Source organism: Urocitellus parryii, chromosome 12 (assembly GCF_045843805.1).
Source record: "Urocitellus parryii isolate mUroPar1 chromosome 12, mUroPar1.hap1, whole genome shotgun sequence".
Lineage (NCBI taxonomy): Eukaryota > Metazoa > Chordata > Mammalia > Rodentia > Sciuridae > Urocitellus > Urocitellus parryii.
In genome coordinates, this window is record NC_135542.1 from 39,057,092 (window position 1) to 39,084,341 (window position 27,250).

The following is a 27,250-nucleotide window of genomic DNA, read 5'->3' on the forward strand; positions in this document are numbered from 1 at the left end:
GCAGCCTCCTGGGCTTCAGCCCGGCACTCTGCCTGAAGGAGGCTCTGATTTGCAGGTTGGTTATGAAAGCCAAATGCTGCAGCCACTGCCATCTTTTTGCCCAAGGCAGCACAGGAGGCCAGTGGAGAAGCAGGAGGGCCGGTAGTTGTGTGGCACAAGTTCGTCCCTGGGAGGGTGCTGACCAGGTTTGTCTCTCCCCAGGCTCAGCACTCTGCAGCGAGACCTCAGCTCAGGTCTCTGGGCCCCCGCAGGGAGATCAGGCCAGATCACCCCTGCCCTGTGGCCCTGCAGAAGAGGCCAGGGCCGCGGGGGAGAAGCCGTGGCTCCGAACAAGTCAGGGTCCACCGATGGTCATCAGCAGGCATGGCCCCGGACACCCCCCGCCAGCAGACTGTGGCCTCAGGACCAGCCAGAGGGGCCTGCAGGTGTCGGTCACAGCTTCCTCCCAGCTGCCCTCCTTGGGCTCCACGGCACCGGCCACTGGCACGCTCGTCCTGCAGGCCTCACAGTGCTCCGTGACCAAGGCCTGTCGGCAGCCGCCCACCGTCTTCCTGCCCAAGCTGGTGTACGACGTGCTCGTGTCCACCGACAGCAGCGGGCTGCCCAAGGCCGCCTCCCTCCTGCCCGCCCCCTCAGTCATGTGGACCAGCTCCTTCCGTCCCCTGCTCAGCAAGACCATGACGTCCACAGAGCAGTCCCTCTACTATCGGCAGTGGACGGTCCCCCGGCCCAGCCACATGGATTATGGCAACAGGGCCGAAGGCCGCGTGGACAGCTTCCACCCTCGCAGGCTGCTGCTCAGCGGACCCCCTCAGGTGTGTGCTGAGCCCGCTGTCCTCTTGCCTGGCCCTGAAGTCTGGTGGTCCTTGTGGTCAGAAGCCAAAGGTCAGGCTGACCATATTCTCTTATTCCATTTTTGTCGTTCCCCTGGGGGACTCGTCCGTGATGGCCTGGCGTGGTCAGTGAGTGGAGCAGGACTCACCCACCACAGCTAGGCTACTTCCATGTCTGACTTCCGTCTCCTCCACTGTGTGTTGTGGGGCCAGAGGGGACGTCACTGTGGGTGCTTCTCACCATCTCAGACTAGGGTTACCTCCCACCCTATCACACCTGGCCCTCACGGCCACTGTGCAGTCTCCATGTCACCCAGCTACTGGAAACTGCCTGGTTCTGCACAGGGAGACTGTGGTGAACAGTGAATGGAGGTGATTTAATAAGTATCTGGGGCTCTGTTCCTTTCCTCACCCTCGTCCAGCTCACGACATCCCCCGCAGGCGGTTTAACCTGTCGGAGCTGCAGAAAGCTCCCAGGGCAGGCCTGTCCAGCATGGTGGGTATCGGAGGGAGAGGGCTTAGACCAGGATGGGCTCATGGGAGGTGGCTCCGGGGCTGGACTGCCTGGAGCCACATTCTCTTCAAATGTCTCCAGACATGAAGGCAAATTTTAACCTCCGCTGTGCCTCAACATCTGCATTTGAGAATGACAGGTATAATGGTGTCTCACAGAGGTGTGAGAAGCCAATGGAGAGCAGATGTAGGACACCTGGCGTGCGGCCTGACTTGCAGACAGCGTGCCATGCATAGTGCGGCCATTGACAGTACAAGCTGAGCTCACACAGGAGCCTTCTGACTTAGCACGTCATGTCCAGGAACCAACCAAGAAATACAAACCCACCAGCTGAGTCTTGGTGGAATAAATCTGGGGACAACTGTATCATAGAATTCAATTGCAAAAATCTGAGAGAGATCATTAAAATTTCTCCAACATATTTAAATTAAAATCAATTTGCAGAATGACATATATGGTGTAATATCAGCAAACAAATCTATATATGAAAATGCTTTAAAAAATATCTGAGAGGCTGGCTGCCACTAACTCATTACCTGGAGAGGGATTTGTAACATTCCACTTTATTATCCATCTGCATTTTTTGATTGTTTAAAATGACCATATATGACTTCTCTAGTTTAAAAAAAAATGAGAGAAAAGAAAATGTTTCCTAAAAGGGAGACTCTCCACTTATCCACAGCCACATGCGCTGGGGGTCGTGTATCTTCAGAACTCTTGCCATCGGGTAGGTGAGAAGTAGCAGGTGAGAAGTAGCAGGTGGTAGTGCTTTCTGAAAGGTGGAATCCTTTTTTTTATATCCCTTGGTCATTGGTGCTTCTTCCCCATGATTTTTGCTTGTTACTCTTGCTTGTTGGTCCTTTGGGCAGCTGGACCTTTTCCTGTTGGTTGTAGGGGCTCTGCAGATGTTATACATTTCCATCTTTTGTCTGTTATAAGTGTTGCAGATATTTTCTCTGGAGCTCCCCCCAATGGTATGTTGAATTTTCATTGTTAAAGCTAGTTATTTCCATTCAATGGCACTTGCTGAGTTCTTGCTCTGAGCCAGGCTTTGGGTTCAGTACTAGGAGAGCACACCCTGGGGTGATTGTGTGGTGGGCATGCAGAGGGACCTTGGCCAACCTGCAGGCAGCTCTTTAATCAGTTGTAACCAAAATGTACTAAGATTACTAGTGAGTGCCCTAGTCGGGTGCAGGGCCAAGGGAGAAGGGGGCTCTAGCAAAAATGAAAAGGATGAAAAGAAATGTCATGTTTCCTTTTCCTGAGTTTAGGAGAACTTAGATGTCAACTTCTGTTCTGTGAAGCAGATTGTGATATCTTACACTCATGGGAACAGGAATTCACAATTGTGCAAGATTCTTTTAAGACATTGTGTTTTACATGACCAGTTCCTATTTTTTGGAAGCATTTCCCCTTAAAAATGGGTCTGGTTACCAGGTGAGGTGGCACACACCTGTAATCCCAGAGGCTTGGGAGGTTGAAGTAGGAGGATTGCAAATTCAAGGCCAGCCTCAGTAATTTAGTGAGATCCTGTCTCAAAATAAAAAAAATAAAAAAGGTCTGGGTTACTCACCACATTGCCCCTCAAATGCCTGGTGTCCGTGGGGCTCTCCTTTCAGTGAGATGGGTGGTGCCCGGCGTGGACAGGCTTCCTTTCTGTGGGCTCTGACGTCAGCGTCTTTGCAGATCGGGAAGACGGGCGCCTACCTGCAGTTTCTCAGCATTTTGTCCAGGATGCTCATTCGGCTGACAGAAGTGGATGTTTATGATGAAGAAGAGATCAACACCAGTGAGTTGTCAGTCACGAACGTCAGTGTCCCTGGTGACTGTGTCTCACTTTCAGGATGGAGCTCTCGGGTCATGACTTGGCTCATCCTGGCAGGCTCTTGGGCACTTTTTACCTTTCTCAGTACTCATTCTTCTCGGTATCAGAACAGTGCCTTGGAGAACTTTGTAGGGATAAAATCACTAATGCTGAAGGAACGGGTGCCTCCCAGGTTCCTTCCAGTGCCAAGCACCATGCTAGGTACATCAGTCACCATGAACAGCACCGTGGGGTAGATGCTGTCCTCTCATTTCCCACGAGTGAGATGCTGGGGCGTCCAGCAGGGACTGGCAGAGCAGGAGCTGGACTGCATGTGACTGAGGCCTGCAGGAAATGGCCTCTTCCCTCGGGAGGTTTCCGAGTCAGGCAGCTGAACGTAAAGGTCAGCATCTAGGGCAAAACAAAGCTACATGGAGAGTGGGGAGACCTTGCTCTCCTTGCTTCCTGAACAGGCCTGGCCGAGTGGGGGAAGAGCCCCTGCACAGCCCTTCTGAGCTGCCTGGGAAGCATGTCCCTGTCTCCCTCTTCTGGCCCCCCGAGTTCCCGGTCTTGGCCTGGGAGACGATTTGGCACCTTTGTGCAGGGTCCTGTCTGTGGCGGGGGCCACAGTGGCTGCCCACGGATGCTCTCCACAGCACTCGATTTTGACTTGGGGGAAACTTGGAAAGGAGGAAGCCCATCCAGTACATGGCCTTCCTGTGAAGGACGGGGAATTTCTGCAGTTTCCCCAAGGTTGGGGACTGTGTTTCTACGGAGCTTCTGTCCCCTCACTTTCTTGGGTCTACCAATGATAAGGACAGGATTTTGAACCCACTTCGTCAAACCTCAAAGCTCATTCTCCTAGATATTCTCCGTTGCCTCTGTTCTCTCTGTGGAATAGGGATGATCCCCGTTTCACTGGGTGCTGAGAAGGTCAAGTGCGTGTGTGAAGGGCTCGGCACCTGTTAAGTAACAGGGAGCTTCTCCCCTGGCTTCTCATGGCGTGTTCTCTGGCCACGTGCAGCACCTCGCAGGGCATACGCACACACAGAAATCAAAGTATATGAGCGTCTGCGTACCCTGCATATCACGTAATGTAGAATGTCAGTGTGTCACCTAGTTTGAGTTAGACAACTAGACATTTTTCTTGTAGCTAGCAAAACAGTGAGTCCCACAGACTGTGCCAGTCACAGTGACAGATGATGCTGGCGAAGGTGCAAATGTGCTTGGGGCCACAAGTGTTGCTGGCATCAGCGTGCAACCAATGGCTCAAGCACTTTCTAGAGGTGGGGTGCAGGAGCTGAGCCCTGTTGGCTGGGGGATTGACACAGGTAGAAGCAAGAAAGGAAACCCAACAGTCCATGGTGCCGGGAGCCAGTACAGTCTATGAGGCCAGGAGAGGCGTGGGGCAGGTCAGCTGGGTCAGGACTCTGGGAGGAGGTGGAGTCAGTATGGGAGATGGAGAGCAGGCCTGTCTCCTAGGAAGGAGTGCACGGCTGGCTGTTCCTCTGGATGCAGGTAGATCTGAATGCATGTTTGTGCCTCATTAGATCCACCCCCAAATGGATCTTTTGGAAGCCCTTGAGGTACAAGAGGTTCCCCAGTGACCCAAACGTTAATAACACTTCTGCTCCAAGCATCGTTCTTATGCACAAAGTGAGTCCTTTTCCCTCCAATTTTGTGCACATGGTGTTTTGACCCATCCTGCAGGCCTCCGAGAAGAATCGGATTGGCATTACCTCCAGCTCAGTGACCCCTGGCCGGACCTGGAGCTATTCCAGAAGATGCCATTTGACTACATCATTCATGATCCCAAGTATGAGGATGCCAGTCTGATCTGTGCCCACCATCAGAGCATCAAGAGTGAAGGTCAGACTTTGGATCTCTTGCTTCACCTTCTTCTACAGTGGGTGGGTGTCGTCTCCTCTGGGTCACCATAATGCAGCTGGGCCAAGCATCTTGTTAGAGGTGAAGAGTAGTGGTGAGTGACCCACAAAACCCCATTCAGAACGGAGAAGGCCTCCCACCTGTAGGATGAGGGCACCACCACAGAGCTCATCACCCCGGAGCTCACAGAGGGAGACTCACGGCTTGGGGGGTGCCAAATGGCAGTGGGCTGTCTTGCTGATCTGTCATGGCTGGGGTGCTCTGCAGGCGCTGGTTGGTGGAGGGTGAAAGCTGTGGGCATCTACTTATGAATTTGGCATTGTGGTAGCCAAATGGGTGCACGTGTTTCCCCTCCTGCCCCAGCCTCTCACTTTCCCCCTCCTTCTTGGGCACCATTGACTTCAACAGTGGGTCAAGGCAGTGTCAGTCAACGTGGTCGTCCTGGGCCAGTGGGCCTGGGAGTGTAGACCAGGAGAGCCTGGTACGTACGGCCACCCCAGAGAACTGCACACCTGACCCTGCTGCAGCCAGCCATCTTCCCTTCGTGGAGCTCAGAATGGATAAGGGTCCTCTCTTTAGAGCAGTTTCTCATGAAGGTTTAGTGCTCAGACCTGAATCCTGCCACCTCATCTGGGAAAAGAAAAAAAAAAAGTGATTCATTGGCACCGATGGCATTCCAGCATTTGCGTAGTAGTTTGGTGATTGATTTAAAACGTCCTGTGGACCAGCTAAGACATGGTCTGAGCTTCTATTAGATTCTCCACTGAGGTGTTGTGTTGTCCCTGGCTTGGCTGCGTCACCTCGGGGCTCACGGACCTCGCAGAGCCCTGTCACTGCTGCTCATTGTGAGGGACCTCTTAGTGCGAGGTTCAGCGCACAGGGATGACCGTTCGTTCCACCTGCTGCTGCTCCTTAACACTGGGGAATTTCCTGCAGACAGGGGGATCTCCCGGAAGCCCGAGGACCTTTATGTGCGGCGTCAGACGGCGCGGATGAGGCTGTCCAAGTACGCGGCCTACAACACGTACCACCACTGTGAGCAGTGCCACCAGTACATGGGCTTCCACCCCCGCTACCAGGTAGGCCAGGGGCGCCGGCCCTCGGCTCAGTCGGCCGACAGTGGCTCCCGGGGTGTCTCCTCGGCTTACTCTTGTGTTCCCTATTTTTCTCACATTTTCATCCCAAGGTGGGAGAGGAAGGTTCTAGAAGCCCCTGCTTCCTGCTCTGTGCCTGCCCTCGATTCCTTCCTCGGTTGGGAAATGATGGCTGAGCACAGCCCTCTCCTGAGGCTGCGTGTGCAGTGTCATGCTCTCCCTGGGGGTCATCCTCGTCTCCAGGTCCTAGAGATTCCAAAAGTTAGTTGGTGCCATTGTCACTCACTGAGTGCTTACCGTGGCCCCGGCCCTGGTACAGACATGGACAGACAGTCCCCATCCACAGGGCTCACAGCCTGAGGGAGAGACGCCTGTGAGGGATTTCACACAGCCTGGTGCAGGCAGGGAGAGCCGTGTGGGTGAGGCGCAGAGGGCACGCAGCTGGCAAGGCGGGGCGTGCTTCGCAGGATGGAAGGCCTGCCCCACACCAGGCAGCATGCAGGGCGGTCCTCACCTGTCAGTCCTTCCTGGCCTTCTTACAGGCAGAAGACATTTGTCCTGGATGCACTAACGGGCAAGGCTCCTGGCCCAGGCTGCTGGCCCAGGCTCCGGCTGGTTACCTGGCTGGTCACTGGGGGTTTCTGTTCCAGCCACACTGACCATCCACTCAAGTGCACTGGCTAGGAAACTGTCTTTTCCAGTTTCCTACTAAATTCTCACCAAAAGCTCACTGTCCTTGTTTTGTAAATGAAGGTTCAGGTTGAGCTTCCTGATCTGAAGATCCAAACTCTGAAATGCCCTGAAATCTGAACGTTTTGAAGCATCGACATAGTGCTCAAAGAGCTATGGATTTCAGAGTGTTTGGATTTCAGATTAGGGCTGCTCAACTGGTAAAGTCAATACCAATATTCACAAATCTAAAAACTCCTAAACCTGAAACACCTCTGGTCCCAAGTGTTTCAGGTAAGGTAGATGCAACCTCTATTTCCCGTGGGGAGCAGAGAGAGGATTTTGGAGCATGAGTGGAATTTGATGAGGAGAAGGAATAGTGTGTACAAAAAAAGGGGTGCCAGGGGCCCCTGGGGATCAAGAAGTGAGCTTGGTTGAGTGTTGTTGGAGATAGAGTACGGGGGGGAGGGTCTTAGGACAGGAGCCTGGGGCAGAGACCAGGCCACAGAAGTCCTCGTGCACTGGGAGAGGAACGTGGGTGTCTTCAGCAATGACTCTAAGAAGGGCCCCCGTGGGCAAGGCTGGGTCTAGACTGGCCTCTTGCTAGCCACATGAGGTCTGCAGGGGGCTGGGAGGCTAGGCGAACGTAAGCAGATGGTCGTATTTACCTACTATACTGAAGTGTCTCTTTTCATTTCAGGCCCAAGTGAGGGAAAGAGGGTAGGAAGGAAAGGGCCAGAGCTGTGGGAACCAGTGGGTAATGGGACAGGTTCCAAAGACCAGTGGGATAGTTGATGTCCTTGGTGGCTCCCAGGAAGAGGGACACGGCAGCCGGTGGCTTTACGTCTGTCTGCCTGGTGTTGAGCTAGCTGCCCGTGAAGCTCACCCCCCTGCTTTGATGCTCATGTATTTACGTGTGCACTTGTACTGAGATGAAATCAGAAAATATGTAGGAGCGATTTTTTTAAAGGATTGAAATAATCCGTAATTTCATTTGCTCCAGGTAAACTCTTCTAACATTTGTTTCTTAGAGATGAAGTTTTTCTTTCAAAGAAGAAAAAAAAATATGTGATGTGTTTTCTTGATTTTGAAATTGAAAGCACTGAAAAGGACTCATGGGGTTTATCCCAAAATAGTAATTTCAATAAGTTTCAACAGTGAACTGTTACTTAAAGTCTTCCTCCTGCTCTCGGATGGCATTAGTAGCAGCCCAGGGCACAGGAGAGGAAGGAGGGTCATCTTCTGTCTGCTAGCCGGGCCACTCCTGGCCTGAGTTCAGCCAGGTGTGCAGGTCTGGGGGTCACAGTCCAAGTGCAGCAGGTGTGGGGTGGCGAGGGGACTTGAAGCCAGCCCTGTGAACGGTGCGGAGGCAATGCCATCTCCTGCGTCCGTTTCTATGTCCCCGTCCCTCTGCTCCTCGGTCCTCCTTCCATCACCCGACGTTCCCCTGTGCTTTGAATGAAACTGACTCACATAATTCTTTATCTGTCCACCCACCACACTGCCCTGGGCAGAATCTCTTTTTCTCTCCTTTTCCCCCCCTCTTTATACTGGGGATTGAACACAGAGGCACTTTATCTCTGAGCCCCATTTCCCCAGCCATTTCTATTTTTTATTTTGAAAGAGGGTCTAATAAGTTGCTTAGGGCCTCACTAGGTTGCTGAGCAGGCCTCAAACTTGTGATCATCCTGGATCAGCCTCCCAAGTTGCTGGTATTGCAGGTGTGCACCTGGTTATAATCTCTTGCTCCTTCATATTTGTTCCCAACTGGCTCTGTGGCTCTGATAGAGCCTGGCAGGAGTACGGAGCGGTGTGTCCTGGGCCACTGCCTTCTTCTCCAGCCCCTGGAGTGTGTCAGCTGGGAGAGCTGAGGCCACAGGATGGTCAAGGGCAGCCAAGGGCAAAGCCAGGCTGGGGGGTGGTACTAGAAAGTAGCACGTGCCTGGATAGGAGGTGTGGGGCATGGCTGGGTGGGGCGCTGGAGGAAGTAAGGAGGGTGAGGCTAGACTCAGGAATAGAAGAAGTCCTGAATGTCAGTGTCTATGTCACTGTGTCCGTGGCAACACACCTGCCTCCTGAGATTGTCAACATTACAATGAGAAGGGGACAGAATGGCACTGATGAATGCTGGCTGAAGTGGACAAGCCCCTGTGGTGAATGTGGTCTTACATGTGCCTGTAGTAGAACTATTTTAGAATTAAAAACGAGATCCACAGTGTGAATGCTGTCATTGGCAATCCAGATGGGGCTCTTGGTCAAGTCCAGAGTTCAGGGATTTGGTGCCAAAGGTGACAGGCCTGGGCTCAGCACGATCAGGGCAGGACAGGGCTGCTGTGTGGCCTCGGGTGTGCCTGTCCAGGAGCCAGCCCTGGGTGTCCACTCTTGGTGCTGGAGCCACCCTGTGGGTTTCTTGTACCGTGGGGCAGAGGTGGCCAGGACCTGCGTGTCGTCTGGCCAGGCTGGGCCTGGGTTCCTGTGGGAAGTGAGCCCGACTCTGATGACAGGCTCTGTCCTTTCCCCTCGCACCTCAGCTCTATGAGTCCACCCTGCACGCCTTTGCCTTCTCTTACTCCATGCTAGGAGAGGAGATCCAGCTCCACTTCATCATCCCCAAGTCCAAGGAGCACCACTTTGTCTTCAGCCAACCCGGAGGCCAGCTGGAGAGCATGCGCCTTCCCCTCGTCACAGACAAGGTACCGGCTCTGAGTTCCATGGGCACATCAAAGTGGCTTCAGGCGATCACTAAGCTGGGGACCCAGACGAGCTCTCTGATGTGAGGGCACGTAGTGCAGAAGCAACATGGCGCCCGAATCTGGAGGAGGCTGGTGCAGGGCGTGGGCTTTGGAGCCTCCAGGCTGGAGTTTAGGCCGCTTGACCACTGACTGGTAGTGTGATTCACCACTTGTCCCTTCGTGTCTCTGAGCCTCAGTTTCCTCACCTGCAAAGCTGGGTGGTGATTCTTGAGAAAGCTTGTTGTGAGAATCATCTAAAATAACAAATGTAAGACACGACGCACCTGGGAGATGACAGGTGCCTGTGAGGTGTCGTTCCCTCCTCTCTTTCCTTCAGTGCTGTTGTGGGATGTTTGAACAGGCTCCCGTAGAGAAAACAGGAGAACGGATTCCGTCGGCCCATCACCCAGTTTCCCTGGCCCATCACCCAGTTTCCCTATTAACTAACTCGGAGCTGGCCAGGTTTTATCTGTCTGCTCTCTGCTCTCCCTCTCTGTGCCAGTTGGTACATATCATAGCATTTCATCCTCAGCACTCAGGGCACGTCTCCAACAAATACGTCTTTATCTTGGGAAGAGATTGTTCTTAATGATCCCTTGGGCCTGTGACTACGGTTCCCCTTAACAGACATGCTCCTTGTAGGGCCCTTGGCTTGGCAGGTCTATCCCGATGGCCTCAGAGTTGACTGGCTGCTCTCTGCCTGCCCGTCAACACGTACCTGTGGAGGAGGCTGCTCTGCTACTCCAATGCCAGACAGCCGCCAAGCCTGCCACCAAGCAAAGCAAACATTGCAAAGCGTCAAAACTTTGGGATCAGGTGTCTTACAGCTCAAGGGAGAATTCATCCACGACTCCAGTCTCTTTTCCAGCCTCTGGGTCAGAATGGGCTGTGAGCACCAACTCTATGCAGCTTTGTAGCAGATGCCCCGAGGAATTCAGAGGTGGCAGAAGCCCTAGCTCAGCCCAAGGACAAAATTAAGGACAAAAGTTGAAGAGAGCACAGTTATTTACAGAAAACACATCCCAACAGGGGTGTATGCACACCTGGGCATCGTGGGCAGGCGACTGGGGGATGTCCTGCACTCACCCTTGAGGTTGAGGCCACACAGAAGTGATATCTGCTCAGAGTACAGCATTAGATGGTGACATAGAGGGGATTGAATTTGCCTCATTGATGTGGGCCAGTTAGTTTCAGTCACACAACAAGCCATTCTCAGATGAGGATGTGTTCAGCATCTGATTCCAGCAGTTTGGGTGAGGTTCAGCTGGACGGTCACTCTGGGCTTGGTTGTGCTCACTGTGTGTGTGTATTGGCTGTTGGATGGACTGTGGCTGGTGGGAGGCCCGCTGGTCTGGGGTGGGCTCAGTTGGGATGCCTGTCTCCACTCCATGTTTTCTCTCATCCCCCAGGAGGCTGGCCCAGGCCAGTCCAGGGGGAGGTCCTCGAAGAGTGTGGAAATCAACTCCATCTTCCCAGGGGCCCTGTTGAGAAGTCACATTTCAAAGGAGGGTGTCAGTCACATTTGCCCTCTATCTCATTATACCTATTTGCAGAGTCACGAATATATAAAAAGCCCGACGTTCACTCCAACCACTGGCCGACATGAACACGGACTCTTTAATCTCTACCATGCGATGGATGGCGCCAGCCACTTGCACGTGCTGGTGGTCAAGGAGTATGAAATGGCCATCTATAAGAAGTACTGGCCCAACCACATCATGCTTGTGCTCCCGAGCATCTTCAACAGCGCTGGAGTGGGTGGGTGTTTTTAACAGACGCCGCTTGGTAAATTTTCCATGAATGGAGATGAGAGAATATTCTAGAGATGAAAGAGTTTACATCCAGTCTTTTGCTTTTGCAGTTCTTAAAGCTATTTTGATTTGTTTGACTTTCCTATGAATATGCTCTTTAAAAAAAAAGTTTGATTGTTGACTTAGTAATTTTCCCAGTTGTTACAAAAGAAGGGCAGATGCATATACAAATTGGAGACAGGCTCTCACCTCCCCTGGGCGGTGGTCAGTGGAGGAGGAATGTGTGTGGATGTGTGGGGCTGGCGTGTCTCGGGCAGGGTTTGCACAGGGCGCCTGTGAGTCCATGACAGACCTGAGCCAGGCCATTTTGCCACTCCAGGTGCTGCCCATTTCCTAATCAAGGAGCTGTCCTACCATAACCTGGAGTTGGAGCGGAACCGGCAGGAGGAGCTTGGGATCAAGCCGCAGGACATCTGGCCTTTCATCGTGATCTCAGACGACTCCTGCGTGATGTGGAACGTGGTGGACGTGGACTGTGCGGGGGAGCGGAGCAGGTGAGTGGCCTGTGGGCCCTCCTCCCTCCACCCGTAGACACCAGGCAGGAGCATGCTCTCTGGTGACAGGGGATCCCCTTGTCTGAGAGGACCACAAAGTCCCCTCACATGGCAAGGCCAGAGCCCACATTCCAAGCCCAAGCTTGCCTTTAAGTTTTAACACTGTCAAGGTTTAATACAGGAAATCAGACACCACAGATCCAGTCATTCATAGGGACACAAAGAGGAAAGTATATTAGGTACATAGAAAATGTCGCAAGCTGACCTTATCCATCTAGCCAACTCCCTTCAGCCCCCAGAGGGCCCTGCCCTGCTGCCCTCCAGCCCTGCCCATCCCCCTAGCCTGACCTCTAACTCCTGGCTTTATCTGGACTTGCTGGGCAACTTTAGGCAAATGGCTAACGCTTCCTGAGTTCTGGTTTCCTGGTCTTTGAGGTGTGTTAGTCCCTGGACTAGAGTTGTGAGTGTGACTGAATTACAATTGTCTGTCAGCTTATTCTGCACATGGAATACGCGTGCATTTTGCACAAAGCAGTGATCGTAAATGGCAGTGGTTGGCAGGTGTCTGGCATCCCTGGGGGTCATGCTGGGTTCCGTCCTCACTGGCCAGTCCAGCAGCTCCTGCTCAGTTGGCCAGCGTCCCCTGGCTGGCCTGTGGGGGAGGCCTGGTTGCTGCCGGCCTATCAGCCGGCGTCACCATCTCCCTCCCTTGAGCAGGGAGTTTTCCTGGTCAGAGAGGAACGTCTCCTTGAAGCACATCATGCAGCACATCGAGGCCTCCCCCAACATCACCCGCTACGCCCTGCTGGGCATGCGCAAGTGGGCCAGCAAGACGAGGGGCGGCGAGGTACGGGAGCCTTTCTCCCGCTGCCATGTGCACGACTTCATCATCCTGAACGTGGACCTGACCCAGAACGTGCAGTACAACCAGAACCGGTGAGCTCCCAAGCCCTGGAGTCCTGAGCGAGGGGCAGCCTCAGGCAGGCCTGGCCGCGCTCCCTCCCCTCTGCCCTGCAGGGCCGGCTGAAGCGGAGCGCCTGTCTGTGGTGTTTAGTGCTGAATGAGTCTGTGTATTTTCATAAGGTCACCGCATCAATTCACAGAATGCTTTAGTGAGTTACGTCATGCCGTTTCCCCCTTGTTTGGGTTCTCTCTCTGAATGCATAGCTTTTTAGGATCATTAACGTTAAAAGAAACTATAATCTTCCAGGTCTCTCTACATCTAGTCACAGGAGTGTCACCTCTTGAGAATAATTCACCAGCAGGTGTGTGTCAAGTGTCTCTGTATGCCAGGCAGTGGGCACATGCCCAAGATGGCCTGCTTAGGCGTGTCCATTTAGGAGCCAGCCTGACCCACCTGTTAGAACCTGCTACCTAGCAGCTTTGTCTTAGGCGGGTGACCTCTCTCTGAGCCTATTCCCTTGGCTACAGGAAGCGGTACTATTGTGACTCTGGGAGGTTTGTGGTTGTTTTCTTTTCAACAATTACGTGGAATCACATCTGAAGCTTTTCATGTGCCTCCTGATACTCAGCCCAAGGGCACCCACGGGTTGAAGCCTCAGCTGGTGCAGAGAGGTGCCTGCCTGGCCTTGTATCCTCCTAGATTAAGGTCGAGGCAGGAACGAAAGCCACTGTACCTCTGTAGCCCCCAGGACAGGGTCCTGCTCCAGATCTCCAGGTGTTGGGGGGCACGTGAGCTGTGCCCCATCAGATCTGCTCCTCCCCAGGTTCACGTGTGACGATGTGGACTTCAACCTGCGGGTGCACAGCGCCGGCCTCCTGCTCTGCAGGTTCAACCGCTTCAGCGTGATGAAGAAGCAGATCGCGGTGGGTGGACACAGGTCCTTCCACATCACCTCCAAGGTGAGCGTGGCCACGGTGTCCAGCAGGCTGTGTAGGTCTGCCACCCGGGCTGCCTTGGTGTGAAGGCTGAGGGCGGGACTGTTGGGGCCTGCCTCGGTCACCACCAGGCAGTGTCAGCAAAGATGACAAGATGGCACCCGGGAAGTTGCTCTTCTCTCCAGCTCTAACCAGCATCCTGTAAGCCACTGTCAAATGCAAGACAACTGCCAAGCCTTTGGCATGTGCCCCTGCCTTCCCCCCTGCCCCTGCAGAGTTAGCTATGGCACCACGCTCCTCTCCAGGCTCTTGGGATGGTACAGAAGCATTTGTGTGGCACAAGATGCCAGCTTGATGGCCATGCTGTTTGTCCACAAGCCAGCCTCTGGGGGACAGGCGTATGACAGTTGCTCTGAGCCCTCCCTGGCCAAGCCCTGGTAATTTAGGTGGCTAGAGAGTTCCATCTTCAGGAACCCAGGCAGGCTGGCCTAGCTCTGCCTGCGGGTTCTTTTGACTCCTGTTGGTCGCCTCCTGTCTGTCTCCAATCTCTCACTGATGATGTCTGCCAGTTCTGATGCCAGTTGCCTTTCCCAGCCTCTGTCCCTCCTGGTCTGCTCTAACCCCCTGCATGGAGACCTACCCTGAGCTGGGCCAGGCCTGCATCCAGACGCCAGCTCTGCCCAGCGACTGCACAGGCAGAGGCTGCGGCTCCCTCCATCCTGAGTTCTCCTGCCAAGTAGCAGGACCCTCAAGGTAGCCTGTCCTACAGAAGAGCTGGGGAGTCATGGAGTTGAACCCCAACTGCTACCGTGATTGAGGTTTCTAAACTGGAAATTGTGTTAAATTTGAGGCTTGATTTATGGAGAATTGAGTTTTTGACCTCAGTGAGTCTGCCTGATATGCCTTTCAGATGAATTTTTCTTTGGTTTCTCAGTGTCACTTTTAAACTCTTAGATCTTTTATCTTTATTTCTATACTGAGCGTAATTCTATTTTCTGCTAGACGTAATTGCATATTGATTACATATAGGAAAGCCACTATTGTTTTATCATCTTTCATGTGAGTGAAACCACGTAGTTATTTTCACCCACTTAATTAAGTATGTACCGAGCCTCAGTCTCCTCTCAGAGTGCGCGGCTCGCAGCTGAGGCAGACCTTAGACGAACCTCCAGTGAAGCGCCTTTGTGAGAAGCATCACAAAGGTGAAGCGTGTGTTGCAGGGGGACCTCATGCAGCAGGGGTGGGGGGCATGTAGGGCGCCCCCCGAGAGACCTGGAGGACAGAGCACCTGCATTGAGGCAGAGGAGAAAGAGGAGGAGCCAGCAAGTGGGGGCTGCAGTGTGGAGAAGTGCTGGTGACCGAGGGAGGGCTGGCAGGCTGGGATGACCAGGCAGCGAGGAGGGAGAGCTGGGGTGCAGAGAGGACCTTGGGGTCAGGGCGAGCCTGCTACTCCCAGACGCTTGCATCTGTGAGCCATGGAAGAGTTCTCAAGGCCCAGGGGTTCTCCCGTTTTCTTTGGACCAGACAGCCGGTATTCTGCACAGAATGATCAATGGCTACAGTTCTTACTGACCTCGTTGGTCTGTGTTCACAGGCCTTCTTTGTGACAACCTGATTTTTCCTAACAGAACTTTACTCTTGAAGTGTGTTCTCTCAATTTGCATCACTGCCCTAAGGGACAGAACCTTCCTGGGCCCAGGGCTTCCTGTGGCTGGATACAGATGGGGGGCGTCTCTCCTAGGGGCAGGGGTGCCTGAGGTCCATCCTCCCCACGCAGGTGTCTGATAGCTCCGCGGCGGTCGTGCCGGCCCAGTACATCTGTGCCCCCGACAGCAAGCACACATTCCTGGCAGCCCCGGCCCAGCTCCTACTGGAGAAGTTCCTCCAGCACCACAGCCAGCGCTTCTTCCCACTCTCCCTAAAGAACCACAGCCACCCCGTGCTGTCCGTGGACTGCTACCTTAACCTGGGGTCTCAGGTAACTCGGGGAGAGGAACCCCTAGAGCAGGTGGATTAGCATCCAGGACTCTGAACCATGACCACAGGTGCCTTGGTTTCCATGGGGATTTGCTCCAGGAACCCATGGGTACCAAGATCTGCAGACACTCACGTCCTTTCTGTGATATTGCATGTAACCTATGCATGTCCTCTTGTACCCTTCTAGGTGACTTGTCATACCTAATGCATTGTAAGTGCTGTGTGCTTAGTTGTTACACTGCATGGTTTAGGGCATAATAACCAGGAAGGAAGTCTGAATGTGTTCTGTACAGACACAAAGTTTTCCTCCAAGTATTTTCCATCAGTTGTCTGTTGACTCTGTAGACACTGACCGATGCAACCTCAGGTACTTAGGGCTAATTGTACTCAGTGCTTGGTCGTAGGTATTTACCCCACTTGAGAGCTGACAGAATTGTGGGGGTTAGTTTGCCCACATAGATGTTAGAAATCAAACCTAATTCTGATGTCAAGACATTTCTGATTCTTAAAGGAACTCACGAATAGACAAATCTGGATAAATCTCCTAGAACTGAGTTTTAGCATATAGATTTGGAAATACCCTGAATCTGTTCCTTGCCTCCCTCCCATGGCCAGCTGGTCCAAGCAGGTAGAATTGGTTAGAGCTCAGTCCCTGGCGCAGCAATGTGGAGTGCTCGTGGAAAGCGATGTTTCTCTTGGACTGCTTCTCTTGCAGATCTCTGTCTGCTACGTGAGCTCCAGGCCCCACTCTCTGAACATCAGCTGCTCGGACCTCATGTTCAGTGGGCTGCTGCTGTACCTCTGTGACTCCTTTGTGGCCGCTAGCTTTTTGAAAAAGTTTCATTTTCTGAAAGGTAATACTCCTATCTTGGGATTAACTTGAATGGCTGTTGTCACCTGGTGTCACTGAAGACAGGACCTCTTGTCCTAGTCCTTATTTTCCAATGGGTAATCTGGGGCTGAGGGAGGGACAGTGACTACCCCAACCATCAGGAGAGCATTAGAGCTGGGATTGGACTGGAGGCTCTCTTTTCCTTCTGTTCAGCAGAGACAAGACCCCTCCCCTTTCCTCTGGGTGAGTGGCCCATATTCTTTCCCTTCTGTATTCTTTTTGTGCACATGTGCTTTACATCAGCACCGGTCTCCAGTGGCTTCCACCTGCAGGGGGAGTCCTGCAGGCTCCTCTTCCTCTTTCTCCTTTTCCTGCTAGAGTGGTGGAGACTGACCAACACCTGCTCTCTGTGCCTTTACAACATGATTTCCAGTCTTGTTCAGATCCCCAGTTGACCTTGCCGTAGCCTTGGCTATCCTTCCTCTCTGGCAGGCATTTACTGAGCAGCAGCAGGGTACAAGACCTTAGGACTAGTGCCCGGTTCCCACCCCACTCCCTGCCCTCAGGAGGTGCTTCCTCTAAAGGGAGGATGGGTATGTAGGCTGGAAAGAGAGAGCAAGAATACCAACAAAACCCGATCCCAATCAGGTGGCTGTCCTCTGGGAGCTGACGGGAGGGAGAAGCTCCATGGCTGGGGGTGTTGGGAAAGGCGAAGCTGCCCCGGGCCTGGATGAGTGGGCACTGGGGGATCAGTGGTGAGGTGGGCGCATGTGCACCCAAGGGATGCCACCGAGGGTGCTTGACTTGGCTCAGACCCTTCTCTCCTTCCTGTCTCTCTCGCTCCCTTCACCTCCTGTGTCCTGCTTTTCACCTTTTCTTCTGCCTTTCTGTCTTCCCACCAAACCTGCCAACTCCTAGTTGCACCATCTTGCTGTGATTATACATTGTTTGGAAAGGAACAGGAGACCCACATGGGCGTTGGGCACTTCCTGCCCAGCAGACTCCTATTTGGTCATTGCAGATGGACTGGAGGCAGGTGGGATGCAGGCAGGTAGGACCTAGGCAAGTGGGATCCAGGCAGGTGGGACCCAGGCAGGTGGGATCCAGACAGGTGAGATCCAGGCAGGTGGAACCCAGGCAGGTGGAACCCAGGCAGGTGGGATCCAGGCAGGTGGGATCCAGAGAGGTGAGATCCAGGCAGGTGGAACCCAGGCAGGTGAGATCCAGGCAAGTGGGATCCAGGCAGGTGGGACCCAGGCAGGTGGGACCCAGGCAGGTGGGATCCAGGCAGGTGGAACCCAGGCAGGTGAGATCCAGGCAAGTGGGATCCAGGCAGGTGGGACCCAGGCAGGTGGGACCCAGGCAGGTGGGATCCAGACAGGTGAGATCCAGGCAGGTGGAACCCAGGCAGGTGAGATCCAGGCAGGTGAGATCCAGGCAGGTGAGATCCAGGCAGGTGGAACCCAGGCAGGTGGGATCCAGGCAGGTGGGATCCAGGTAGGTGGGACCCAGGCAGGTGGGATCCAGGCAGGTGGGATCCAGGCAGGTGGGACCCAGGCAGGTGGGATCCAGGCAGGTGGGATCCAGGTAGGTGGGACCCAGGCAGGTGAGATCCAGGCAGGTGAGATCCAGGCAGGTGGAACCCAGGCAGGTGGGACCCAGGCAGGTGGGATCCAGGCAGGTGGGACCCAGGCAGGTGAGATCCAGGCAGGTGAGATCCAGGCAGGTGGGACCCAGGCAGGTGAGATCCAGGCAGGTGAGATCCAGGCAGGTAGAACCCAGGCAGGTGGGATCCAGTCAGGTGGGATCCAGGCAGGTGAGATCCAGGCAGGTGGGACCCAGGCAGGTGGGACGCAGGCAGGTGGGATCCAGGCAGGTGAGATCCAGGCAGGTGGAACCCAGGCAGGTGGGATCCAGGCAGGTGGGACCCAGGCAGGTGGAACCCAAGCAGGTGGAACCCAGGCAGGTGGGACGCAGGCAGGTGGGATCCAGGCAGGTGGGATCCAGAGAGGTGAGATCCAGGCAGGTGGAACCCAGGCAGGTGGAACCCAGGCAGGTGGGATCCAGGCAGGTGAGATCCAGGCAGGTGGAACCCAGGCAGGTGGAACCCAGGCAGGTGGGATCCAGGCAGGTGAGACCCAGGCAGGTGGAACCCAGGCAGGTGGGACCCAGGCAGGTGGGATCCAGGCAGGTGAGATCCAGGCAGGTGGGATCCAGGCAGGTGAGATCCAGGCAGGTGGAACCCAGGCAGGTGGAACCCAGGCAGGTGGGATCCAGGCAGGTGGAACCCAGGCAGGTGGAACCCAGGCAGGTGGGACCCAGGCAGGTGGGATCCAGGCAGGTGAGATCCAGGCAGGTGGGATCCAGGCAGGTGGGATCCAGGCAGGAGCTCCCCTTTGCAGAAACTCACCAGCTCTCCCCTCACACCCTGCCATTGCCCCGCAGGCGCCACGTTGTGCGTGATCTGTCAGGACCGGAACTCGCTCCGCCAGACAGTTGTCCGCCTGGAGCTGGAAGACGAGTGGCAGTTCCGGCTGCGGGATGAGTTCCAGACCGCCAATGCGAAAGAAGACAGGCCGCTCTTTTTTCTGACTGGACGGCACATCTGAGAGCTGCCCAGAGCTTTGGAGAGTGGATGGGCAGAGCCCTCCTGCTGTTGGGGCCAAAGATCCTGGGACCATGAGGTGTCAGAGCTGAACAAGCCCCAGAGACTCTCTGCTGTACAGCCCTCCCACCATGGTACATGCTGTGCCCTGTGGCTGCATGCTGCGCAGTGACTGGGGGCCATGAGGACCAGTCTCTGATGGGCAGGACCGAAAACCCAAGACCCTGTGGCCCGGGTCAGACCTCTCAGCCTTGGGTCTGTGAAGTCCATTTTATGAAGAAGGAGGTTTTGCTCTCCCTCCTGCCACTCACGTGCTTCCGTGGACAGCCCTGACTTCTTTCACTCTGAAGAGCCTGGGACGACCTTGCGAGGTGCAAGTATTTCAGGCAGTGGGTGTGACTGCAGTAGGTAGATTTCCCCATAACTTCCTCCAAAGCCATATTCTATAGGATCATTTATCCATAAAGACTGGAGACAAGAAAAAATAATAAGTGGATCATTTTAATGAGAATTAGAATTATCTAATTGCTTGCCAGTTTACTCTTTCAGGAGCTAGCCCAGAGGCACCAGATTTAATAAGGTAAAATGAATTATTTTACTTCAGAGCAAATATTATTCTATTAAAATAGGATTGGGTAAATACCCTATCTTTTAGAAAGGGCAAAATTAAAAAGAAGCTATCTTTAAAACTAAATGGCTTTAAGGAGGAAATTAGAGTTATAGAAGTTGACCTAAAATTTTCCTTACAAAGGAAAGGACAGCATTGCTTACTTGGAAAAATAATGAAAACATCCAAAGAAATGCATGAAATAGTTAAGAACTAGACTTAGGACTATGATTCAGAGAAGCCCAGTTTGCAGCTCCTAGGTAGCATGTTTTTCTCCCATTCCTGCTTGGCTCCTCCGGGGAGAGTCTCCCTTGACCAGAGAGGAGGTGGCAGAAAAGCAAGCATGTGCCCCAGGTTGACACTTTCACAGCCGCAGCGCCTGCTAAAACCAGCATCCTAGAGCGCCGCCTACAGGCCAGATGCTGTTCCATGGTTATCCGAATTCTCTCCCTTTGGGAAAGCCAGAAAGTTGGGATGCAACTCGCCAAGGTCAAACAGCTGGCCAAAACTAGAAGCACAATTCCAACTATTGGTCTCAGGACTCCACGGTCCAGGACTCTTCCCCATACCACACTGCTTTTGAAGTAGTCCACAGCTGAAGGAAAAGTTTAAAGATATTAAAAAATTAATCATCAGAATGCATTCTTCCATGTCCACAACTGGAGCAGAAACTGTTTTTAAAAGTGATGCCAAAGAGTTTGTGTCAATCTCTTTTTCCCCTATGGAAGAAAGTCCACCAGTCTAAAATATTCAGATCAATGTTTATAAAATGATCACTTTGTATATGTAATTATTCCTATTTTGGAATAAAAACTGACCTTTAGTTCAACCTGCCTTTTGTAAATAGTAGCTCCTGTGTCATTCTCTCCATTTTATTAGTTAATTTAAACTTGGAGCAAAACAAAAACCCACACTAATACTTTTGTCTGTTCCAGTCTTATAAATAAAACTTACAATGCACTTATTGTTTGTCTGGTGAGTATTAACTGCATCATTTTGAGAGGAAGCAGTGTGACCAGTGATCTCCGGGGTTTCCTGCTTGAAGTCTCATGGCATGGCAGAATTCAGCTTTGCAAAGGAAATAAGAATAGAGCCATAGAAGTGGGAGGAGTCCCTAAAGGAGAAAAGGCAGGTGAGCAGAATGTGCGGAAAGACAAAAATGGAGGGTCCCAGCTCAAAATAGGCAGAGAAGCCTTTCACAAAGGAAAGAGGTTTGGGACATTCTGGGCTTCAAAATGGCTAGAAGTGGGTGGGGCCCAAGGTCCTGGGACAAGGAACTGGGGAAGCTGCTGGGAGCAGTGGGGGGATCTTCTTGGCTCCTCCTGCCGGGCCCCCACAGGGCTGGGAAGCTGCCTGCTGTGGCCGGGTTGAAGCAGGTTTGGAACCTCAGCAGGAGGGGCGGGAGAGCCTGACCTGCAGAGAGAGCCACTGGCACTCCTTGCTGCAGGCGTGGCCCCCAGAATCACCTGAGGCAGTTTGTGGTCCACAGTGAGCCAACCACAACTCCCTTGAACAGAAACAAGCACAAGGACTCAGAAAAAGTATAGGAAACACTTTATAGGGAGAGGAAGAGGTAGCCTTTATGAAGAGTCCATAAAATAAACAGAATCCTTGGAAGCGAGTATAGTTAAAATCTGAAGTGAGAATGCAATGTATCCAGAAACATGACGGTCGATGATAGGTCTTGGAAATCAGAACTACACACTGCCAGAGGCAGGTGGAATAGCCATGCAGAACAGAGCTGGGCAGTGGGGCTGGGGAAGTCCTTGAGATAGCAGCAAAAAGGAATGCCCACGGTCACTGCTGACCCTGGCCCCTCCCCTCGCTCCCTGTGTGTCAGCCCCCTGGATCACCCGGACTCCTGCCTGGTAAGTGCCACCTGAGGCTTTGGTATTTCTTCTGCAGGACTCTGCCCTCCTTCCCACTCAAAGGACCTCTCCTCAGTGAGGCCATCCCAGACTGAGTACCTATTAACAGAAAGCGTTTTTACTTATTTAGGTTTTGGGGTGTTTTTGTTCTCCCCTTATGAAAGGAGGAATTTTGTACTATAAATTTCACTGCTATAAACTCAGAACCTTGAAGATGCTGGCCCACAGCAGGTGCTCAATGGATGCCCACTGAGTGACTGAATGAGTATCTTACACCCCAACATGACAGCTGGAAGGGGGAATGACCAGCAATGGAGGAACTGAGAAAATCTGAACTGAGCTAAAATCCTTGACTTATTGGGGCGACAGTGATCGACATGGGAGTGGAAAAAGTATAAATATGTGTGTCCAAAACATGTAAGAGGGCCACTGGAAGAAACAGGATCTCGCATCTAGAACATTAAAGGGAAAACAACAACCACAACATCAGGCCCAGGTCGGGAGGAGGGCAAACAGCAGGGAGGCTGGGTGGGAAAGAAATGACAGTCCAGTAGCCAATCCAGATGTACTGTGGTCAGAATAAGCAAGTGGATCGAATTCACCCAGCAACAGACTGGGTTAAAGACGCTACGGGAACAGAATTTAATACTTTAGAAAATTAAATGGGCAAAGAGCTTTTTTTAAGTTCCAGTTAAAAAGGTACCTAAGGAGATGACGATGACCACAGAACTCTGTGGCCAGGCCAGCACTGCTCTGGGACATACAGAGTAGAAATAGTGGGACAGCGAGAAGGATGGGCTACTTCCACAGTCCCCGGTAGGGTCTAGTCCATGGGTCTCAGAAACAGAGAAATAAGGCTGGTTAGAAATGAGGTTTTCCCCGCCCAGTGGCACGTTTAATCTAAAGTAACTAATCTTCCAAGGAGAGATGATTGTGCTCTACAAGTGATCTCAGAAATGTTCTGGAATTAGATATTAGCAGTGGAGAAACAACACTGTGCATGCGCTATATGCCAATAACGGTAAGCTTTGTGTTATAAATAAATGAACACATTTTATTTGCATAGCAGATAAAATTGGCAAATTCCAAACTCCATGATTTCATCCTCTTTACTGTGGGAAGTCCAAGAAGACCAACTATACGGAAGTCCACTAGAAAACCAAGTTTTCATGAAGTTAAAATACATATTTTATCTTAATGAAAACTATTCCAGAGCATTGGAAATGTGGAAATCTGTATCTCTCTAAGGCCAGAAATAACACTAACCCCAAATCAGATAAGAATAATAAATGCATCCACCAAAAACCCCCATATTCCTGAAAATAATCTGGGTTTTTTTTTTAAGGAATAGTTTTTATCTATTACATATAATTTATCTTACAGTATTTGTTTCTACAGATTTTGTGTAAAGTTTTAAAATTTATTGTTGGAAATTATTCCACAAAAACTTTCATAGTTTCTGGCATAAATTTAATTAATCATAATTCTTAATTTTTCCTTACAATCTCTATTTCTCCTTTTTTAAAGTTTTATATCTCTGTTCTCAGTTTTCTTCTCGTTGGTTAGCTTTGCCAAAGGATTATTTTACGGAACTTTTCAAAGAATAAACTTGGTTTAAGTCCAAGGCTGCTATTCATGTTTTGTTCAATTACATGGCTTTCTACTCCCATGTGAGTCACTGGCATGAATCCTTCCAAGTCCTCTGAGGTGTGTTAGTACATGAGAATTCTTTGATGTTTCTTGGTTTTAGATTCAGTGGGCTTAAGGAACCCACGTGATTATGGCAACGCTGGACTTCCACTCCTAAATTTTAGAAAACAAGGCAACTACTGCCTTAAGTATTTTCATAGGCAAAATTTTGTTTCTGGAATGTGTTATTTTATGTTGCCAAAATCCATAGAGGACTCCAAGTCTTATTGGAATCAAGGAGATGGAAGGGGAAATCTTTTTGGTTTTGGCAGTGCCAGGAAGCCCTTTGATGCCTGAGGTCTGGAATCCATGATGTCTGCACTTAAATACAAACCAACAGCTCTCCCATCAAGGGTAAAAATGGTGCTCTGTTTCCCATCCAAGGAAACTTCTCTGCCTGATGCCCATCTCAGATGATGACATTTGGAGACAACGAAGCCTTCTGGTGAAGGTAAGAAAGTGGCTTGGCAAGATGGCGGCCCAGTCAGCCCCACCAAGCCATGATATTCTCAGGCCTACTCTCTGTGGCTTACCAGCTCTCCTCAGGCATGTACACCCCAGGGCAAGCAGCGTGCTACCCCATCCTTGCTTGGGGCCTATGGAACCCGCCCCTGGGGAAGCACCCCACCCCATGGTGTTTCTGCGGAGGCATGTCCTTCTCGACTCTGGCGAAGGCCTGCACCTCTCCCCTGTTCCCACCACACCCTCTCCTCTTCCTTTCTCGCTTCTGGCCTCTGGCAGCTTTTCTTTCCCTGCCTAGCACAGTGCTTCTCTCATTTCCCCTGTTTTTTTTTTTTTTCTGAAAATTTCAGAGTTGGTTCTAACCTGCTCCTTAGGTTGATCTCTTTCCTTGACATCTGCAGGCCAGGTCAAGAATGCATACGGCAGATTCCGAGTGTCCAGACCTTTGTTTTTCTAGTGGACTTCCGTATAGTTGGTCTTCTTGGACTTCCCACAGTGAAGAGGATGAAATCATGGAGTTTGGAATTTGCCAATTTTATCTGCTATGCAAATAAAATGTGTTCATCTTAACAAAACATATTTATCACTTACCACTTACATAATACGTTCTACTCCCTCTTCTAAATGCCTGGAAACATTAACTCATTTCCCTACACAAGATAAACTGCCCAGGAGCCATTCTGTCAGATCAGCATCTCAGCCAGGCCTGGATTTGATGTACCTCTGTTCTTTCCGGCTGCCTCGTCTTGTCTGGTTTGCCCTTAAGAGTCTCAGAGAGGCCTCCTTGGAACATAATTCCTGTATTTCCACCTACACAGAACCTGATATTCAGCTAAGTGTTTGAGTATTTCCTTTGATACCTCTTCCCCTCTCAGACATGTCCCAATTTTCTGTTAACCATTTGGCACAGCAGTCTCAAATTTTATTGTTGTTGTTGTTAATTTATTTGCTTTTGTGGTACTGGGTATTGAACCCAGGGCCTCACACATGTGAGACCAGCACTCTACTGCTAAACCACACCCCCAGCCCCACAGCTGCCCCAATTTTAAGGAGACAGTTGTCTCAGTTGTTCCCCAATCATTCTGACTACAGCACATATTTGTAAACAGTTGCGTGACCAGAGTTTCCTGGATCTTGTTCCCTGGCAGAAACGTGCCAGCTGCTCTCTTTGCAGTTGGATTTGGCTTCCCTCACCATTTCTGATCTCATACAACCAAGACCTCACCCTCCTGGTTTTCCATGACTTCCTTGAGGATCCCCAGTTCCTGTGGTGTGTCTGTCCTGGCCTGCCACATTCCATAGTCATGGGTATGGATCTGGTTTGCCTCCAAGTTCACCACCTGTCTGTTCAGGAAGTCTCCCCCGGTCCCTAGGCTGCCTTCCTTTTTTGGATCTTATTCTTCTCTGTTTCTACTGGTGACACAGAAGCCCGATGGCTGAACCACTCAAGATCCCCAGCAAGCTGGATTTTGTAACCAAGTGTTCCAGGCACAACAGTGAAAAATCCTAATAGTTCTCAATACAGTGGCATGGAGTTACTGATCAGACGAAGAGATACTGAGTTTGAGCTGCATTAAAAAACATATGCATAATTTACATATGCATTTTTCTATATTCATAGAAGCAGATGGGGATAATGTACCCCAATCTGTAGCCAATGGCTATGTTGGGGAAAGCCAGAGAGTGGCCATGTGCTGAAGTGGGGGGAAGGGGCTGCACAGTTTCTTCTCTGCCCTTCAGGATGGTTTTACTCTTTTTCAATGAAAGAGGATTTGTGTATGATTTGTATATTTTATTTCAAGAAGGAAATTCCCCAGTACCCAACTCTCTCTCTCTCTCTCTCTCTCTCTCACACACACACACACACACAGATTTGTTAATGTCCCCTCTTTGTTTCAAAGATTGAGCTGGTGACTCCAGCATCCCCCAGCACAGCAGGACGACCCTAGTTCACATTAACTTATATAAATGTTGCATATTTTGTGGATAAGAACAGAGGCGTTCAGTTGCCAAACACAAAGAAATGAGAGAAGGCCGTACACGTGGTGAGAAATCACTCTGAACCCCGTTGGTATGTGCAGTTAATATGTTACTGTAAAAGTTTGTCGAGGAATCCCCACCTTCTTCCGTGATTTCTGTCTCTGGAAGTCCTGCGACCCCGTTGGCTTTGGGTCTTTCGTGTCTTGCATGGCTGCCGTCAGGCCTTGTGGACTCCTGCTCCCCGCTTCTCTCTTCTCTGGGTCGGGAAACCACAGATTCCACACTGATGCTGTCCCTGCGGGGCCTCTGGGCATCATGACTTCCTGGGTCCTTCCTGCTGTCTGTGCACCCGGCCTGGGAGCCACAACTCCTGTGAGTTATGGGGCTGTGAGATGCTCATCTATGGGGGCAAATTGCCGTTCCTGGCCTGCAGAGCACCTCCACCCTGTAGGTCCCGGTGTGTTTGAGTCTTTAATTCATGAATCAAAGAAAAGTCTAGTTGAGGTCGGTTTTCCTAACTGGCAAAGCTTGCCCTTGGCCTTGCTTTTTGATGATTTGGTGGTTTTTCCTCCACACAGTGTGACAGTTGGTAGGCACCGTTCCTTGGCTCACGTCTAGACACGATCCAAACCTGTACATTCGGATCAGTGTGCTCTTACCAGCTTCTTCCTAAAGTCATGTTGAAGAGGAAGCTGACGAGAGCCCTAAACTGGGGTACACTCACCACCTAGAAAGCCCCCATCTACCCTCTGGACATAGAAGATTAAGCCACTCCCAACTTCCTGTGGGCTGGAATGGGTGCTGTTTTGGTCACTAGAGCATTAGTTAAGTACTGACTGGGGGTTTTCAGCAGGTCTGTCATTAGTGGAAGTTCCCAGACTTTTGGTTTCCATTCTTTGCTCTTCCCTACTCTTTTTTTTTTTAATTTATTTTTTTTAGTTGTTAATGGACCTTTATTTAATTTATTTATATGTGGTGCTGAGAATTGAAACCAGTGCCTCCCACATGCCAGGCAAATGCACTACTGCTGAGCCCCAGCCCCAGTCCACCCCCCGGACACTCTATTTCTAAAAGCTGCGTCAAGGTCTCTTAGCCAGATGTCCTGTGGATCAGGAAGCCCCATTCCCTTCCCTAACAGCCCAAGCACAACCATGAACCCTCCTGTGTCTTCCTTGGGGAGCACTCCAAGACCTGTGAGAACCCTTCCAGAAGAGTCAGTCAAGTCCTTCACTCACCGAGTCTGTGCCTCATAACCCCAGAAAGCTCCGGTTCAAATCTAACTAATTAGGAAGTCTTCAAAACCCAAGAAGAATGATCCAAGCCAAACAGCTAAACCCAGCTCCACCTGAACTCAAGGTCCCAGTGGGCGGCTGCAGGTCTGAGTTTAAGGGTCTTGACGACGTGTGGAGTGAGGGGTGGCGTCACATAGTTCCCTCGAGGCCAGCCTTAGAGCTGTCTCCTCTGTTCCTTACCATCCAGGCTCAGGGGACACTTTTCTGATGTGCTGGTAGTCTGAAGTGGCTCACCAAAGGGAAAAAAAAATCCTCTGGATT

The 27,250-nt window shown here is 51.6% G+C and overlaps 1 protein-coding gene across 4 annotated transcripts in view; it reads left to right on the forward strand.

Annotated features, from left to right (window-relative positions):
* The window catches only part of Greb1 (growth regulating estrogen receptor binding 1), a 61,897-nt gene extending 42,802 nt beyond the window's left edge, over positions 1-19,095 (forward strand). For all 4 annotated transcript variants that reach the window (XM_026406081.2, XM_026406151.2, XM_077791962.1 and 1 more), the window contains exons 21-32: positions 202-815; positions 3,034-3,136; positions 4,862-5,020; positions 5,975-6,117; positions 9,333-9,494; positions 11,087-11,291; positions 11,664-11,838; positions 12,556-12,774; positions 13,566-13,701; positions 15,455-15,655; positions 16,370-16,508; positions 18,932-19,095. In XM_026406081.2, coding sequence (XP_026261866.2) covers positions 202-815; positions 3,034-3,136; positions 4,862-5,020; positions 5,975-6,117; positions 9,333-9,494; positions 11,087-11,291; positions 11,664-11,838; positions 12,556-12,774; positions 13,566-13,701; positions 15,455-15,655; positions 16,370-16,508; positions 18,932-19,095 — 2,420 coding nt within the window. The remainder of the gene's footprint in view (positions 1-201; positions 816-3,033; positions 3,137-4,861; positions 5,021-5,974; positions 6,118-9,332; positions 9,495-11,086; positions 11,292-11,663; positions 11,839-12,555; positions 12,775-13,565; positions 13,702-15,454; positions 15,656-16,369; positions 16,509-18,931) is intronic.
* The last annotated feature ends 8,155 nt before the right edge of the window (positions 19,096-27,250 follow it).